This window comes from Natrix helvetica (genome assembly GCF_964273705.1).
Source record: "Natrix helvetica genome assembly, chromosome: 4".
In the NCBI taxonomy this organism is placed as follows: Eukaryota; Metazoa; Chordata; class Lepidosauria; order Squamata; family Natricidae; genus Natrix; species Natrix helvetica.
Window position 1 is genome coordinate 37,436,433 of NC_138550.1, and position 15,580 is coordinate 37,452,012.

A 15,580-nucleotide genomic window follows, 5' to 3' on the forward strand; every position below is an offset into this window, starting at 1 on the left:
GCCAGAGAGAAACTGTTTGGCTTATTCTACTAGCACCTTTGCCTATTTAATATTCCAGAGATCAACCAGGTATACCTAGAATTTCTCATCAGATTAGAAACTCCCCAAGCATGACTGGAAAACAATTTGATTCAAAACAATTTTCCCCTTGTGAAGTGGGCAATCACCATCAACTGTCCAAAAATCAATCAAGACTTAAAAACATAAATCCTGTCAGGGAGCATTCATTTGGACATCGTAATATGACATTTTGCATTTATCCAGGCAAGCACTATTTTGGAACAAGCTTAGTGGAAAATGATGGTCTTTTGATCTGTCATCAAAGGTTGTTAAAAAACATAGAATTCAATCATGTTTATGTCACTGCTAGATGACACGGTTATAACACCCTGGAAGCATCAAACAGACTCAAATCAACTGTTCAAACATTCTCTGTTATAAGGTCCACAAGAGCTTTTTCACCGTTATCTCTGCAAGAATAACAAGGACTATTCTTATAGTAGATTTCCTTAAACACAAAAAATCCTGTAAGTTCACACATAAAAGCTACTAATCCCAAAATTGGAAGGGGTGATTACAGATAAAATATAACTGTCAGTTTCTCCTCAACAGCTGCATTCTAAAATGGTAAGATAGTGCATATATTGGTGTGGGATTACATTATATTATACAATAAGTTGGTATTTTTGCATTTGAATTTATTAGCCACCCAGCTTAAATGGGCCTTAATATATAGTTTGATAATTACTATATTGTGCATTATATCCTTATGTATCAAATATTTATTTTTATGAATCAATTTATTTCTGTTCTCTAATGAATTTTATCTCATGATTTTTTTCTCCTGTGTATGTGTACCAATCTATTCACTGTTCACTAAGTAGGTAAAAACCCAGGTACATTAGCTTGTCCATCAAAACAGGTAGAAACCCAGGCACATTAGCTTGTCCATGTCAGCTGCTACCCTGAAACCCCCTGTCTATTATGTAACTTATTGCTTTGGATAGGGAGATGGGTGGTATATAATTTTAATAACCAAATAAAAAATAAATAAATCCCATAGAATACCATGGTTCTTGATAATCCTTAAAAAGTGGAGTTAGAAGAGATGTCTTATCCTGTAGTATCCTTAATGTAGTCACTAGATGCCGGATTCTTTTAGTCTCACTGAAATACTAAAAATATTAAAAATTTGTTGGAGGCTCAGGTTTTTAATAACCTCTGAATTATCAATCAGTCTTGTTATTTACACTGTCTCCAAACTATATGTCTACTAAACAGAAGACATTGTCCCATGGGGACTGTTCTGAATGGCTGCCTTTGGCTCTATACTACAAAATGAAAAACAAATGACAAAATATTAGCAATTTACTATTAAAGAAATCCTTAAGGGGTGCCCATACATACTGAATGCCATTTTGAATACATCTGTGTAATTATGTGTTTAATTTTTATTCAAGTATATTAAAACATGGAATGAAAGACCATAAGCAGTATACATTTCAGGTTCCTTTAAAAAAAAATACACATCTTTGGCATGTGGCTACACAGAATAGATGCACAATATTTGCCTAAGAACCTTCCATCTTTGAATAGATAGCTTCTAGCTTCTGTAGTTGTTGCCATGGAAGCTATAAAGGACTTCAACTAAAGAGCTATGTGCTAAAATCTTGTTTCTGGTGTTTTGTTTAAACTGATTATGAATCATAAATACTGTTTCACTGTTTTCTATTCTAGAATAATGAAAGTCAAACTGTTTGACCATATTCATTGGAAATTTAACATTTTAAGAAATCATTTTTCTCAGGCACTATTTAATACCCACAGCATACTGGATGCAGGGAGATAAACTGTAAGAGAAGTAGATTTCAGCCTTTGAAAAATAAAAATAAATCAGTGCACAGTACAGAAGACTGACAGGAAAATGAGGTCACCTACTGAATTTTTCATGTATTCAAGTCCAGGGAATCTGAGATTTATATAAAGCAGTGAGCTCATTATTTGCATCAGAACTCAATAACAAGGGGGGGGGGGGGGAAATAACGTGAGAAGAAATGTTGACTATTCAAATGTCCTAAGTAGCATGATGGAATCCGCTCTCCTTTTTTTATTACAGGGACCCTGAAGAATTTACATTGAAATTAAAAAGTATTTTAGGTTGTACATTTATTCCAATGTAAGCTTCCGACTATGCAACTCTGCTTAGCTTTTCAGCCTAAACAGTTTGCGTTTTGATGACGTTTAAAGGATGGGCCGCAAGAGAGATGAAAATGTCAGCATCCTTATCTACTTTTATTGGTGGCGAACAATACCTCTTGGCTGTTTGCAAGTAACTGCACGAATAAGTTTCCTCTCTGCTGGAGAAAAAAAAAATCCTCAGACATGCAAAAATTAACATTAAAAAGTGCTCTTTCCGTAAACTTGTTTTATAAAAAGGATATTCAAAAGAACTTTCTGTCTGAAATGGTGCAGACCCAAAAAGGCTCCCTTAAAAAGGCTACATTATTCCTGAATAAAGCCTGAGTTTTTCCAAGAGAGCCTTGACTTAATGTCCTCAAAGAAAAGGACAATCAACACTATGTGCCTGTCCCTTCATAGCGATTTGCACACAAAGCTTGTCTTACATTAGGGAAAATAATGTCCCAACCTCAAAAAGTTAATATTTGTAGGAGATTAACTTTCTTTCCAGAGAAATACAATCAATGTAGAATAACAAATGGTTAAATTCATTCATTATATATCAACTGAGGCTTACATGGTATAATTTACTGTTCTATCCAAGAAAGCATAATCTCTTGGGCAAGTCCTGAAAAATCCATATTATCTCCATTTGCTTATGAAGTGCAGTTCAGCAAATAACAGCTGCGATTTTGGCATGGATTTGGAAAGTTATAATGCTTTAGAATTTGAAGCTTTCTGCTCTGCATTGCAGATCTATTGGTTTGGGATGGGATGCTGAAAAATCTAGGTTTTTTATAGCGTATTATTTAGGAACGGAAGTTTTTTTTTAAAAAAAAAATATGCGCATCTTTTCACAACTATCAGATGCCACTCTACTCAGCCTCCACATTTCCAGATTTTACATCATTGCTATAGGTGCAGGATTGTCTTTAGTTTAATAAAATTCCACTGTTGTCTGTGATTCCGAGAGTATTTTAAACAGTTACGTTCTTGGGCGCTATGACAACGGCTGCAGCATAAGAGCATTGCACAGAATAACAGTCTGACAGCAGCGGAAGTGTGCGCAGAGAAGCTGGTTGCAGCTGATTGAGTTGAATAGGACTCCTTCTCTGACTATGAGGGAATAGGAGTGCCTCTTTAATAGCTCTTAGCAACGCCCCTGCTTTGACCCTACTCAACTGTGAGGGAAATCAAATCAATACAACCTCCTCTGAACCACAATGCTTCCACAGCAGCAGGACCACGACCAGCAAAGCATCACAGCTGCCTTTGTCTCTTCTTAAATTTGATCAAGATTTCTTCCTTTGATTTGGATTTGGGTTTTGGATATAATTAATTGCTGAAAAATCTTCACGTGCCTCGCCAAAAGGATCTTCTAAATTGTTCTGTAGGAATGCTTTTTATACTTCTGGCTTTGGTGGCTTGCTTTTTGTTCATTAAAGAGAGAACTTTGAATTTGCAACGTTAATTTGAAATATAATTAGCAACTTCTAATGCTGATGGAATTGTATGTGGAAATTTAAAATATGCACTGTAATAGCAAAAATTCACAAACTCTTACCATCGTGAGAGCTTGTTTTGGAATGCATTTTTTTTTAAAAAAAAGGCTCACTCCCCTTTTTAAAGATGTTTTGATGTTATCTTTATCTTTAGTAAGATGTTTAATAATAGTTGATAGGCAATTCGTAGCTTTTAAAAGTTAATGTGGTTTTTTTTCTCCTTTGTTCCTAGAGATGGCCAATAGAGGACCAAGCTATGGCTTAAGCCGAGAAGTTCAAGAAAAGATTGAACAGAAATATGATCTAGAACTGGAAAGTCGTTTAGTGGATTGGATTATTATACAATGTGGTGAAAATATAGAGCATCCCCCTCCTGGAAAACAACATTTTCAGAAATGGCTAATGGACGGAATAGTAAGTAATAATCTGATATTATGTCTATAAATGTAACATTGTTGAATAATATCATTTGTTCCTAAATTTCTACCATTTCAAAAATATATCAGATAATCAATTAACTTTTGCATGCATTCCTGACCTCATTAGGTAGCATGTCCTATAAAATCAATAAGTAACAAAGTAATGTTTCAGATATTACAAAGTACATTTGATTTGTTTAATTTAAGAGCAATTATTATCTTTATCTGTAAACTGCCTTTCTCTAGACTCCAATAAACTAATTCAAATATAGAAGGTGATTGCTCTTGTGAGCAGAGGACAGTATGAAAAACTGTATAGAGCTGTACAGAGACAGATGGAACAATGGTTATGCAATATGAGGAATATAAATTACAATTTTTGACAGTTAATTACAGCTCCTTTACAACCCTGAGCTTTTCCCTAATAGTATTATCTTCCTTAAAAATGTGCTAGTTATGTTTATGAAATGCCACAATTCTGGGTTTTTTTCAAGGAATAAGCAATTCTAAATATTTAAGTGATAATTTATTCATTTACTGAAAAAGTGGCACAAAGGTGCTTTCATTTGCCAAAGTCTTGGCAAAATTATTAAATGTAGTGATTGTGTTTTTATCAGCTTACTACTTGATACTACTGACACTTGAGCTCAAGCTGTGTTTTGCTCTCCCATGTGACTATCAATTGTTATATAATCTGAAGTGAATAATTTGATTTTGCCTGCTTCATTACAGCCATGTATGTTTTATCTGTGGAAAGGGAAGCTTTGCCAAGCATTTTTAATGCACTTGACTCAAATGCATCCATAATAAATGCTGTCAGTAGCATACACTTACGTTTGTATTATGTATTTCATTTGAGGGGCAGGGAGCCAGGGGACCCTTTCTAAGTGGCATTAGGATATGTATGTTATAAATAGAGTAATATGCACACACTGTGTTGCCTTTAGTTGGTGGAATTAATTGATTTTGTCTCTTTCAATTCTGCTTTTAATGGTCAATCTCCCAGCTGCTCTGCAAGTTAATAAACAATCTTCATCCCAAGGGAAAAGAACCTATTGCAAGAATCACAGAATCAAAGATGGCTTTCAAACAAATGGAACAAATTTCTCAGTTCTTGAAAGCTGCAGAAATCTATGGAGTACGAACAACAGATATCTTCCAGACAGTAGATTTATGGGAAGGTATAAACCTATTTATAAATAAGGGTGTTTTTTTTAAAATTGTAACACTGTTTAACCTGCTATTCACTATATAGTTCTTTATGGAGAAAATTCCCAAATGCCATTACAATTATTTCTAATTTGGATTGCCTTTAAGCACTGTTCTCTCCAGTAATGCCTTATTTTCTCTTGAAACCTATATTAATGCAAGACTTAATGAAATATTTTGTACTTATAGCCAAGTGAAAGATATGGGATTTATTTTTACAGAAGCCCATCAAAACTAAGCAAATAGAAGTTATATTATAGCAGCTATTTCATCAAAATAACAAGTTCTCATTTTAAGGATGGTGAAATGTAATTAGTTTTCATTTAAATGTAAACCTAAACCAGTTTGCATTTTCTATATTTAGCTTGGAACAAAGTATGTATACTAACAATACTTGCTGAATTTCATTATCTAATTTTAACCTATATGTACGGGAAACATGCACAGAAATTTTAAAATGTACATATTAGGAAAAAGTCCAAACAGAAATTAATTATATTAGTGGAACCCATTACCTAAATCAATACATTAAGAAAGATACATATAGAAAGAGTATACTTGGAGAAATTTGTTAAAAACCTTGTGAAATTTGGTTGGGGACATTCATAGTATGGGATTGATTCAGTTTCAGATTGGGAAAATATACTTGTGAAGTTCACTTATTGATTGTAGTATATGAAATTAATTATCTCATAAACAATAACCACTCTCTTGAATGAAAGAAAACTCATAACAAATAGGTCTGAAACCTGACAATAATAATATTGTCAGAATAGTTTAGACTGAGTTTCTATTGGGTGAAGCTTCAAATTTGTATGTTGTCATTTCACTTCTGAAAATGGACCTTATGCAAGTAGAGTAGTATCTACTTTGATTTATGTAAATCCTACAAAAAATGTTTTGAAACCAAGCAGAGCAGGTAGAAGAGAACTCTTTTTAAATTAAAAAAGCAGATTAATCTTTTACCAAACTCTCAAGAATGTTTTAGAACAGTGATGGCGAACCTATGGCACGCGTGCCACAAGTGGCACGCGGAGCCATTTGTCAGGGCACGCGAGGCGCTGCCCTATCAGCTGGCCAGCGCACATGCGCGCGCTGGCCAGCTGAGTTCACCTTTTTAAAGCCATTTTTCGCCCTCCCCAGGCTCCAGAGGTTTTATAGGAGCCTGGGGAGGGCGACAAGAGCCTCCCCCGCCCCCCCCGGAGGCCCTCCTGAGGCTTCAGGGACCGTCCGGAGGCTTCCCTGATGCCTTTGGAGCGCTTAAAACCACCCTCCGAGCAAACCAGAAGTGACTTCTGGGTTGCTCGGAGGGTCGTTTTAAGCGTTCCGAAGGCTTCAGGGACCGTCCGGAGGCTTCCTTGACGCCTTCGGAGCACTTAAAACGACCCTGCGAGCAAAGCCCCTGGAGCCTGGGGAGGGCGAAAAAAGCATGTAAAAATGGGGGGTCGCGCGTTGTGCGCGCATGCGCACTGGGGGAGTCGCACGTTGCATTATGGGTGTGGCACGCCCGCACACGACCCCCCTGCGCTCCCCCCACTTGTGGCACGCGAGCCAAAAAAGGTTCGCCATCGCTGTTTTAGAAGCTGTTCCTGACTATCCCAATGAGAATGTACAGCATATGCACAGTCATTGCTCCGCATTTTTCTCAGTAAAAAGATGAAGTAGCTTTATATGCCCCTCTTTTTATTATACCCTGGAATAAAGAACATTCCTTGTACGTCTCTTAGCATCAGGAAATACTTGGTTTAATGGAAGTAAAATACTAATATCTACTCTGATATTCTGATAATTTAGTCAAATCCATATAATTAATAATATTGTCCTTGTAATGATGAATTTGATATTTCCTTATATGTATCCTTTAGGAGCACTCTGATGGAAGTCATGTATATGAGTCAAAATAAATTCTTGTACTTTCCATTTAAAACAATTGTCCATTCTTGTTATATTTGTTTTTCCTCTCCATTTCCTAGTCTTGTGCAGCAACTGTAGGAGTTCTGCTTTCCCTTTTATATTTATTTTGTGCTTTAAATTAAATTATGAGCCTGAAGGCTTGCCTAATCTATTTACAGGGACTTTTGTATCTAAAGAACATTTTTTAGATGTGAATTGATAATGATAGCCAGGAAGCAATGAAATAGCTCCTGCTAAAAGCCCTGCCGGATGTGGCTACTGGCTCTGAGGAGAAAAGGATAAAGCAATCTTTGCTTTCTGTTACTAATCACATCTCAGATGTTTCCAAGAAAAGGTTAGGCAGGATAAGAGCCAGTGATCCCCATATCAAAAACTGTCAAGTAATATAGAGAGAAAATTCTGGATTTTGACCAAGAGAAATGATCTTTACAATTCAAATGGCATTCCTTTGAAGCTTGGATCAGAAACTGGATGAAGGTATTGAAGCTTTCCCAATTCTGGTAATGTCCAGTTATTTACAGCTGCATTCACAGAAGAGGAATTCTGGAAGCTGTACTGCTCTCACAGCTGAAGAGCACCAAGTTGGAGAAGGTTTACGTATGCCATGGGTTACATTGAGATTACCTACTTGGATAGCCATTTACAGATCTCATAGTTTATATCTGTATTATGCTAAGGTTTGGAGTAGGAACAGAAAAACCCAAGCTCTAGTGACAGTGACTAGAATATCAGCGTTGTTGTGAAGGAAAAAATGATTAGTACGCTTAAGCACATACTCAAGCATAGTACGCTTGAGCAAAAACTAGCAAATACATTCATCTGATATATTATGTCTTTTCAAATGGTGCAAATAATGAATAACTAAATGCAGATAACATTTCTCAATAATCCTTCATGCTCATTAAGACACCAAACTTGTCCCCAAATTGGGAAGCAGGATTTTGCATTGTGATTGTCCCACCAAAGTAATGAAAGTGATTCTTGTTTATCAAGTCATATTTGGCTTCTATTCTTTTGAATTACTAAAACAGTTCTATACAGATCAGCATGCCCTAAAATCACAGAAGGTGTATGTATGTGGGAGGGAAACTAGCGTACAAAATTAAGTTATTATGTAATACCTTATAAATATGATTTCTACATTAAAAAACAATACATCTTTAGTTTACCATGGGGCTGCCTAGTCCCTTGAGAGCCCCTCTGGCCTGTAATAATCCAATGTTAAATGGCAAAAGAAATGTGACAGAGGACCTTGGACATCAAATTAACAAATTAAGTATTTGGCCAGAATATCCAATAGACCTGAGAAGTCTGTCATTATCTTTATTAACAGAACTTTAAAAGATGCCATATTTCATTTTCAAAATATTCTGTTCTAAATAAAATTGGATACATCTGGTTTAGGTTGTATTTGTTCCATAGATGTTATATACAATACTGCTAATTACTCAACTTATTTCAAAATTATTTATGTTAGGGCATTCTCATTAAACATGTAAACACGTTCATTTTTAAATCGAAAGACATCATAATATTGTGAAATATTAAGGAGGTTTCATTTTCTGCCCCCAAAGTCCTTTTTAAGAGAGTTCTGATATTGAAGCCTTTGAGATTTCATTTCAAAGGTTATCATAAAAGTAGCAGAATGGATGTGAGGGTAGAAAAATATTTGTGATTCTCCATTTCCTTCATCTAATGCTAATTGTTAAAAAGTAGTACTTAATTTTTTTTTAAAGCCTTTCTCTTCCAATGCAAGCTGGACTAAATACTTCTGTTTTTAAACCTCCCACAACCTATGAACATAGCATAGGACCAAGGCCTGTAGAATGTTAACCTTCTCCTTCTAGCTTTCCCTTAGTCAAACATTTCTGCTTCAGTCTTTCCATTGTTAGAATATCACATTATCATAAAGCGCTGATCTCAGATTTCCTTTTCCAAACCTGGAGCCTTTGTTTTGACTATCACTTAAAAGGGAGTGGCCTGAGATCTATGCTCCTGGGATCAGCATCTTTCAATAGACTTAAAGTTACTTTAATAGTTAATGGGAACAAAAAGGTGAAAAAAATGGTTTCTAAATCCTCTGATTGCCTTATGGATGTTATCATTGTATTTTTACTTCATCCATGCAGCCCTCAATAGCTACAAACAGTAATTTTAAAAATGTGGCTTTTAAAAGCAACTTTTAAAAGGTGCCATTGTCATGGAATTAACAGATGTTCCTTATTACAATGAGCCAAGGCTCTGTGATTCACAATCCCCCTTTAATATTAACTTTTCTGTGGCCTTAGTCAATTTAATCACTCTAACTTTGTTAAGTAAAGATTGTAAAATTAATTCATGCAGCTGCTTATGAACAAAATAAGGACTGCTCTGAAAACAGTGCTGGGCAACTTTTGAAAAGATGTTACTGTTAGCATAGCCCATGAGAACTTCACATCTGCGGATTCTTTTCTGTGATTTTTTATGTTGTCTTGTCACCTAGGGTTTGATAGATGGTGTGGCTTTGTAAATGTAGAGGGAGTTTTAACTCATTGGTGTTCAGTATTTGGCTGCTGAGGTAAATATTAGCTTTACATTTCTAAAGCTTCCTTCAGCAGTTCTCTGAGTGTAAATTGTCAATGCAAAGAGTGGTGGTGTTGAGAATGAAAATGAAAATAATGCTACAATGCAAAGGATGTTTTATCTGTAAAGGAAAACTTCCTGCATCTGTAGAGATGCTTCACATAATTTAAATGTCTGGAATTACAGGGCTGCCCTCTAGACCAGGGATATCAAACTCACAGTCTGAGGGCTGGATGCATTATGCACTGGCCACGCCCACCCCCAGTTTAGCAAAGGGGAAAAAGTGATGAATACGTCACGTTATGACATGACGAAGTGAGTTTGACACCCTGCTCTAAAGTATCTATGGAGATTTTCAGTCATTCAGGCTGAAAGGTGCTTTTTCAATGGGCAACTGGACTTTCTGGTTTACTGAGAATCTCCATAGGCATTTAGCTATGCACTTTGGGAGTAACTCACTTCAAATGGTGTGGGAGTATGAAAGGATATCAGAAAGCCCATTTGCCTCTTGAAAAAGTACCTTAGGGATAGTGGTGGGTTCCGGATCCCATTCCAACCGGTACAGTTGAAACGGGCCCAGCGTCGTCCACATGGATGCACATGTGTCTTATCGCTTCCGCGAGCCTCTGCAACGCTCCAACTGCTCAGCAGAGCATCGTGCAGGTGCTGTACGCACTGTGCATGCGCGCAGAAGCACCAAAGACCAGTAAAGAGCTGAAATGGGCGGGCATCCCTCCGGAGCACCATACTGGGACGATATCCGGTGCTCCAGGCAGGCTCCGGTATGCCCATACCGGGGCGTACTGCCTGCAACCCACCACTGCTTTGGGATTACTTTAGAGTGATTCTCTATACCAGTGTTTCCAATCCAGGTGTGTGGACTTCCAAAACTCTCCAGCTAGCTAGCATGAGAAGCCCTGCGCAGATAGACACATGAAGCTGACAAGAAATATAATAGAGTGAGGCGGAACCAACACTCTTTTACTTCCATCCTGTGCAACCACTCCCCGCCACCTCATATATGTGCACATTTGGGGATGGGGGGAATTGAAGCTGGAGACTGAAAGAAAAAACAAAGTGCTTGACATAAGAAGAGGCAAGCGAGAATCAGCAAAAGCCTGATATATCTATAATGGAGGAAGGCCAATGAGTTATAAAAGACATAGATGGAAAACAACCTGAACATGAATGGGCTGTATTCCCTCATAATATCATATTTTGGAGCCCATATGCAGCTTATGCTGGTGAAACTTGCAGCAAACCATTGATTTATTTCTGGGCCTCATATTTTACTTCATTTGTTGGTAGTTAGAATAGGGGGGGGGAGGGAATCCTAACTCCCACCCCCAAAAGCTACTTTCAAATTTGTTCCCCACAAAAATTTGGCAAACCCGATTAGAAAGATATAGTTTACGGAAAAGTGTAGCCTCTAATACAGGAGTGTCCAAACTTGGAAACTTTAAGACTTGTGGACTTCAGCTCCCAAAATTCCCCAGACTGGGGAATTCTGGGAGTTGAAGTCCACAAGTCTTAAAGTTCCCAAGTTTGGACACCCCTGCTCTAATACAATAACATGGAGTTCAAACATATGGTCAGGTTTCCTAAATCTCTAAAACTTCTAATAGTGATACACAGACAGTCATGCAGCAGTTTGCAAGCTAAAAGTAGGAAGAGTTCTGTCAAGGAAAATTCCCTTGAGACCAGAATAAAAACAGAAAACATAATGTAATAATAAAAGCTCTGGGGATTTTGAGGTTAAACAGGTGTCTACGTAATGCTGCTGAAGTACAACCAAACGATTTAACAATAACAAATGAATAATTCTTTTTAGGAAAAGACATGGCTGCCGTGCAAAGGACTCTAATGGCTTTAGGCAGTCAAGCTGTTACAAGGGATGATGGATGTTACAAAGGGGATCCCTCCTGGTTTCACAGGTAAGAATGTGTTTGTTTTTTCTATTTTTCAAACAAAGACTAAATGCGCACAAAAAACAAATGTGCATTTGTTTAATGAAAAACAAATCTTAGAAGAAAATGCGTTTTTTAAAGCGAGACACCTTAATTTTGGCCCCTTTCAGCTGTTAATTAAAGAGCTAATGATCTCTTCAGAATAGATATTGAAAAGTGTTCCATTTATAATAATGAATTATGTTGATGCAGAATGGTCTACCCAGGAGTGCGTAAATTCCTTCGCTTATTGAGTTAGAGCAGGCGTGTCAAACTCGATTTCATTGAGGGCCGCATCAGGGTTGTGTTTGACCTTGGGGGGCTGGGATGGGTGTGGCCAGGGTGAGCATGGCCAGCTCAATGTAACTCATGTTGGGGGCACCTGTGGTGTCCCAAACGCTCTGCCAACTCTGTCTTTTGTTATGATGACCTCCTGCAACCCTCTGCCAGTAAAAACAAAGCTTGGGAGTGCCACCCGCGGTCCTTGCGAGCTCCATTTTAGGCTGCAATGGCCTCCTGCAACCCTCTGCAAGCGATAATGGAGCTCAGGAGGGTCGCACACAGTTCTTCCAAGCTCCATTTTTGCTGTCAGAGGCACCGCGGGGTGGTTCTTCACTGTGATCTAAGCATCCCGTGAGCCTGGACCTTGAGTTTGACACCCCTGACCTAAAACTATTGAAAATGAAAAGCATAGAATCCCACTATTTTCAGACAGGAAATATGTAAACCTTTAGTATAAATTCTAATAGCATGCATAGATTTTTAAAAAGGGGAAAGAACAAAAACTATCCCAAATCCTTCCCTATTCCAAGTATGTTATTTTTATTTTTTTAAAAAGGTAAAGGGATCCCTGCAGTTTTGATTCCTCTAGTCACTGCTAACTATAGGGGGCAGTGCTCATATCATTCCAAGGCCATTGAGGCAGCGCTGTCTGAAGACATTTCTGTGGTCATGTGGCCATCATAACATCACCTGTGCTGTTACCTTATCGCCAGTTATCAAATTTATCTACGCGCATTTACTTGCTTTCAAACTGCTAGATTGGCAGCAACCAGGGAGACAATGGAAGCTCACCCCGTCATGTGGTGCTCGTCTTTAACTTGGACTGTCAGCTTTCCAGCTGAAAAACCCAGCGTCTTAAGTGCTGAGCCATCACGTCACCCTCAATTATGTGATATGGCCCCATTTATTTTGCCTCTTCCCTGACAATACAGAACTCATCTTAAAAACACTAGGTGAGCCCCCTGCTATCCAATGCTTGCCCACCCCAGTATATAATTTGTGTATCAAGGAGTCTTCTCTTGTTTGTGTCACTAGTAGATAGGGTAGTATGTCTTGCTTAAAGTGTTTGAGTCATAGCAATGACTCAGATATCTGTAGCAGCAATTTTCCAAGCATTAACAGAAACATAATTTGCAATTCATTACTATATGCTAAGACAGTTCTGAAACGATGCTAAGTATAGTTCTGAAACTATACTTCCTCAGAATTTTGCTCTACTTCATGATTGTTGATAAATGAACATATATCTAAGAAAGCTGCCTAACAGTTCCTGAAGCAATTTTCCCAAACTGATATTTGATACATTTTGTAACATCAACCTCTGGAGAAATAGTGCTTAATCTTGCACGCTCTTGTCTTAATAAAGCAGAACATCTACCTAAGTGTTTTTCTGGATGGTGGCCAGATAACATAAAACCATTGCTACCAAGAAAGTGGCTGAATGATTTGCTATTTTGCTATTAACAATATTTCTACTCTTTCTCAAATATGGCTTATCTATATGTAGCAAAATACCAGGTTGATTTAGTTCTCTGGTATTGAGATGCTGAATGTGATTACTCCAATACAGGAGTGAGTAATATCCATCCACTATATATCCTTATTTGGTAATAATTTTGAATTTTTTAAAAATTGTTTTGAATGGGGCCAAGGCCCCTTCTAGGTTCCAAGGGGGAGCTGTATCGTTTGTTGGATGGTGATGAAATAATTTTAAATATCACTGTAATTAATGCTACTTTCAACATGCCATTTTGGCTGATATCAGAGGTGGATTTCACATAATCTTACCACCAGTTCACTGTGCACTGGACATGTGAGCACTCGCACACCTTCAGTGCGCGGCTTAGAAAACTTAGCTAAATAGGACAGCAGAGTGCGGGGTTGGCTTGGCGAGCCCACCCACAGGTTGCTGCTACTGGTTTGCCCGCAACCCGTAAGTCGCCGCTACCGGTTCACATGAACTGATCCGAACTGGCTGAATATCACCACTGACTGAGATGTTTTCTATCTCCTTGTGTTTAGTATTTTTTTGAAGGACAAGAAATGCAAAGTAATGCATTTTTGGGGGGTCCTAACTATTCTTTTTTTTCACAATAGCTAAATATGTTCAGGAAATAGAGTCGAGTTTTAGAAAGCATGAATGTCTGAATCTCTTATATATAAAGATATTCATACTTCAAGCCTCTGACCTACCCTACCATCAGAAAGATTCCTAGGGTCCTTAGAACTTGCTGGCTTCCATTATCTTATGATACACCTACAGCTCAGAAGGGGGAATTCAGTGCTAGAAACCTCTTCTTGTCTTCCAAAATAGCTCATGTTCTCAAAATCAGGACAGTACTAACCTTATACTGTAGAAAAACACAGGGGCTGCGGCAGTCCATCTGATAAAAAAAAACATGTGAGAATTTAAAGCAGAACAAAACTGTCACTTTTAAAACAGAATCATTTTCACAGGAAAGCACAGAGGAACCAGCGAGGATTTTCTGAAGAGCAGCTTCGCCAAGGACAGAATGTCATCGGTCTTCAAATGGGAAGTAACAAGGGAGCATCCCAGTCAGGGATGACAGGATACGGAATGCCAAGACAGATCATATAGTTTAAAACCACCTTTAAATTCTCACTTACCCACTTGGTAGCATGGCCTGACTGAAAACACATAGCTCGTTAATGTTCATGCTGAGATCTGCTTCTAGGTTTTCTCTCTAAGCTTATGTATGTGTGTGTGTGTATGCAAATATATACATGTGCACACATACACACAATCTTTCAACTGAAATTGTGGATCTGTGTGCTTGTTGCGTGTTAGTTCACATAGCACGCTGACACCATATGATGTTCATTTTCGAACTATGCAAAGACTATTTTTCTGTATTTATTTGCAATACTTTATTTTCTGTACCCTTGTCTTATTGAACTGCCTATAACTTCTCAGTCCTTTTCTTCTCTACTCTATCCTACTTTCGTCTTCTAAAAATAAAAATAAAATGGGATGAATAACTGCAAAGATGTAGGCTGGATATCTCTTTTGCAGTATCTCTATGCTCTCTGAAATAAATGGTTTAAAAGGAGAGTGAATATGATTTACCGATATACAGACATAGAAGACACAATGTTTAGCTGATCAAATATGATTGGGCAGAAAGTGTCCCAAATCAGAATAAGAATTGTAACCTAAGAAGAAGCAAGATCCCCAATCCAAGAAAAATCATTCCAGAAAAAGCTATAGCATCAGAGGAAGAATTTGGACAATCAAAGCAAGGACATTGGTGGGAACTATGATGTTTATTGGTTCCAGTCATATTCTGCCTTCAACTCTTGAAAGCCAGTTTTTCACGTGTAGACAAAGGCCTGATCTATAATAAGGTGGTTTTTTTTTAAGTACTCCTTTAAACTTTGCTGATTTATGCTCAACCCCACTACCATACTTTCTTCTGAATACACTTACCAAATGTTTAGCTTAATCAATGAATAATTTGGTTATCAATAGCCATTTGGTATCTGCTCACCAATTACTTATATATATAAAACAGATGATTTTGACATGGAAAAAGCAAAACATTTCATT

General features: G+C 37.6%; 1 protein-coding gene across 1 annotated transcript; it reads left to right on the forward strand.

Moving 5' to 3' along the window:
• The first annotated feature begins 3,344 nt into the window (after window positions 1-3,344).
• Window positions 3,345-15,035, forward strand: TAGLN3 (transgelin 3). Its single transcript, XM_081953335.1, has 5 exons — window positions 3,345-3,568; window positions 3,913-4,094; window positions 5,106-5,280; window positions 11,616-11,718; window positions 14,470-15,035. Exons 2-5 carry the CDS (start codon window positions 3,915-3,917, stop codon window positions 14,609-14,611), a joined length of 600 nt encoding a protein of 199 aa, XP_081809461.1. The 5' UTR covers window positions 3,345-3,568; window positions 3,913-3,914; the 3' UTR covers window positions 14,612-15,035.
• The last annotated feature ends 545 nt before the right edge of the window (window positions 15,036-15,580 follow it).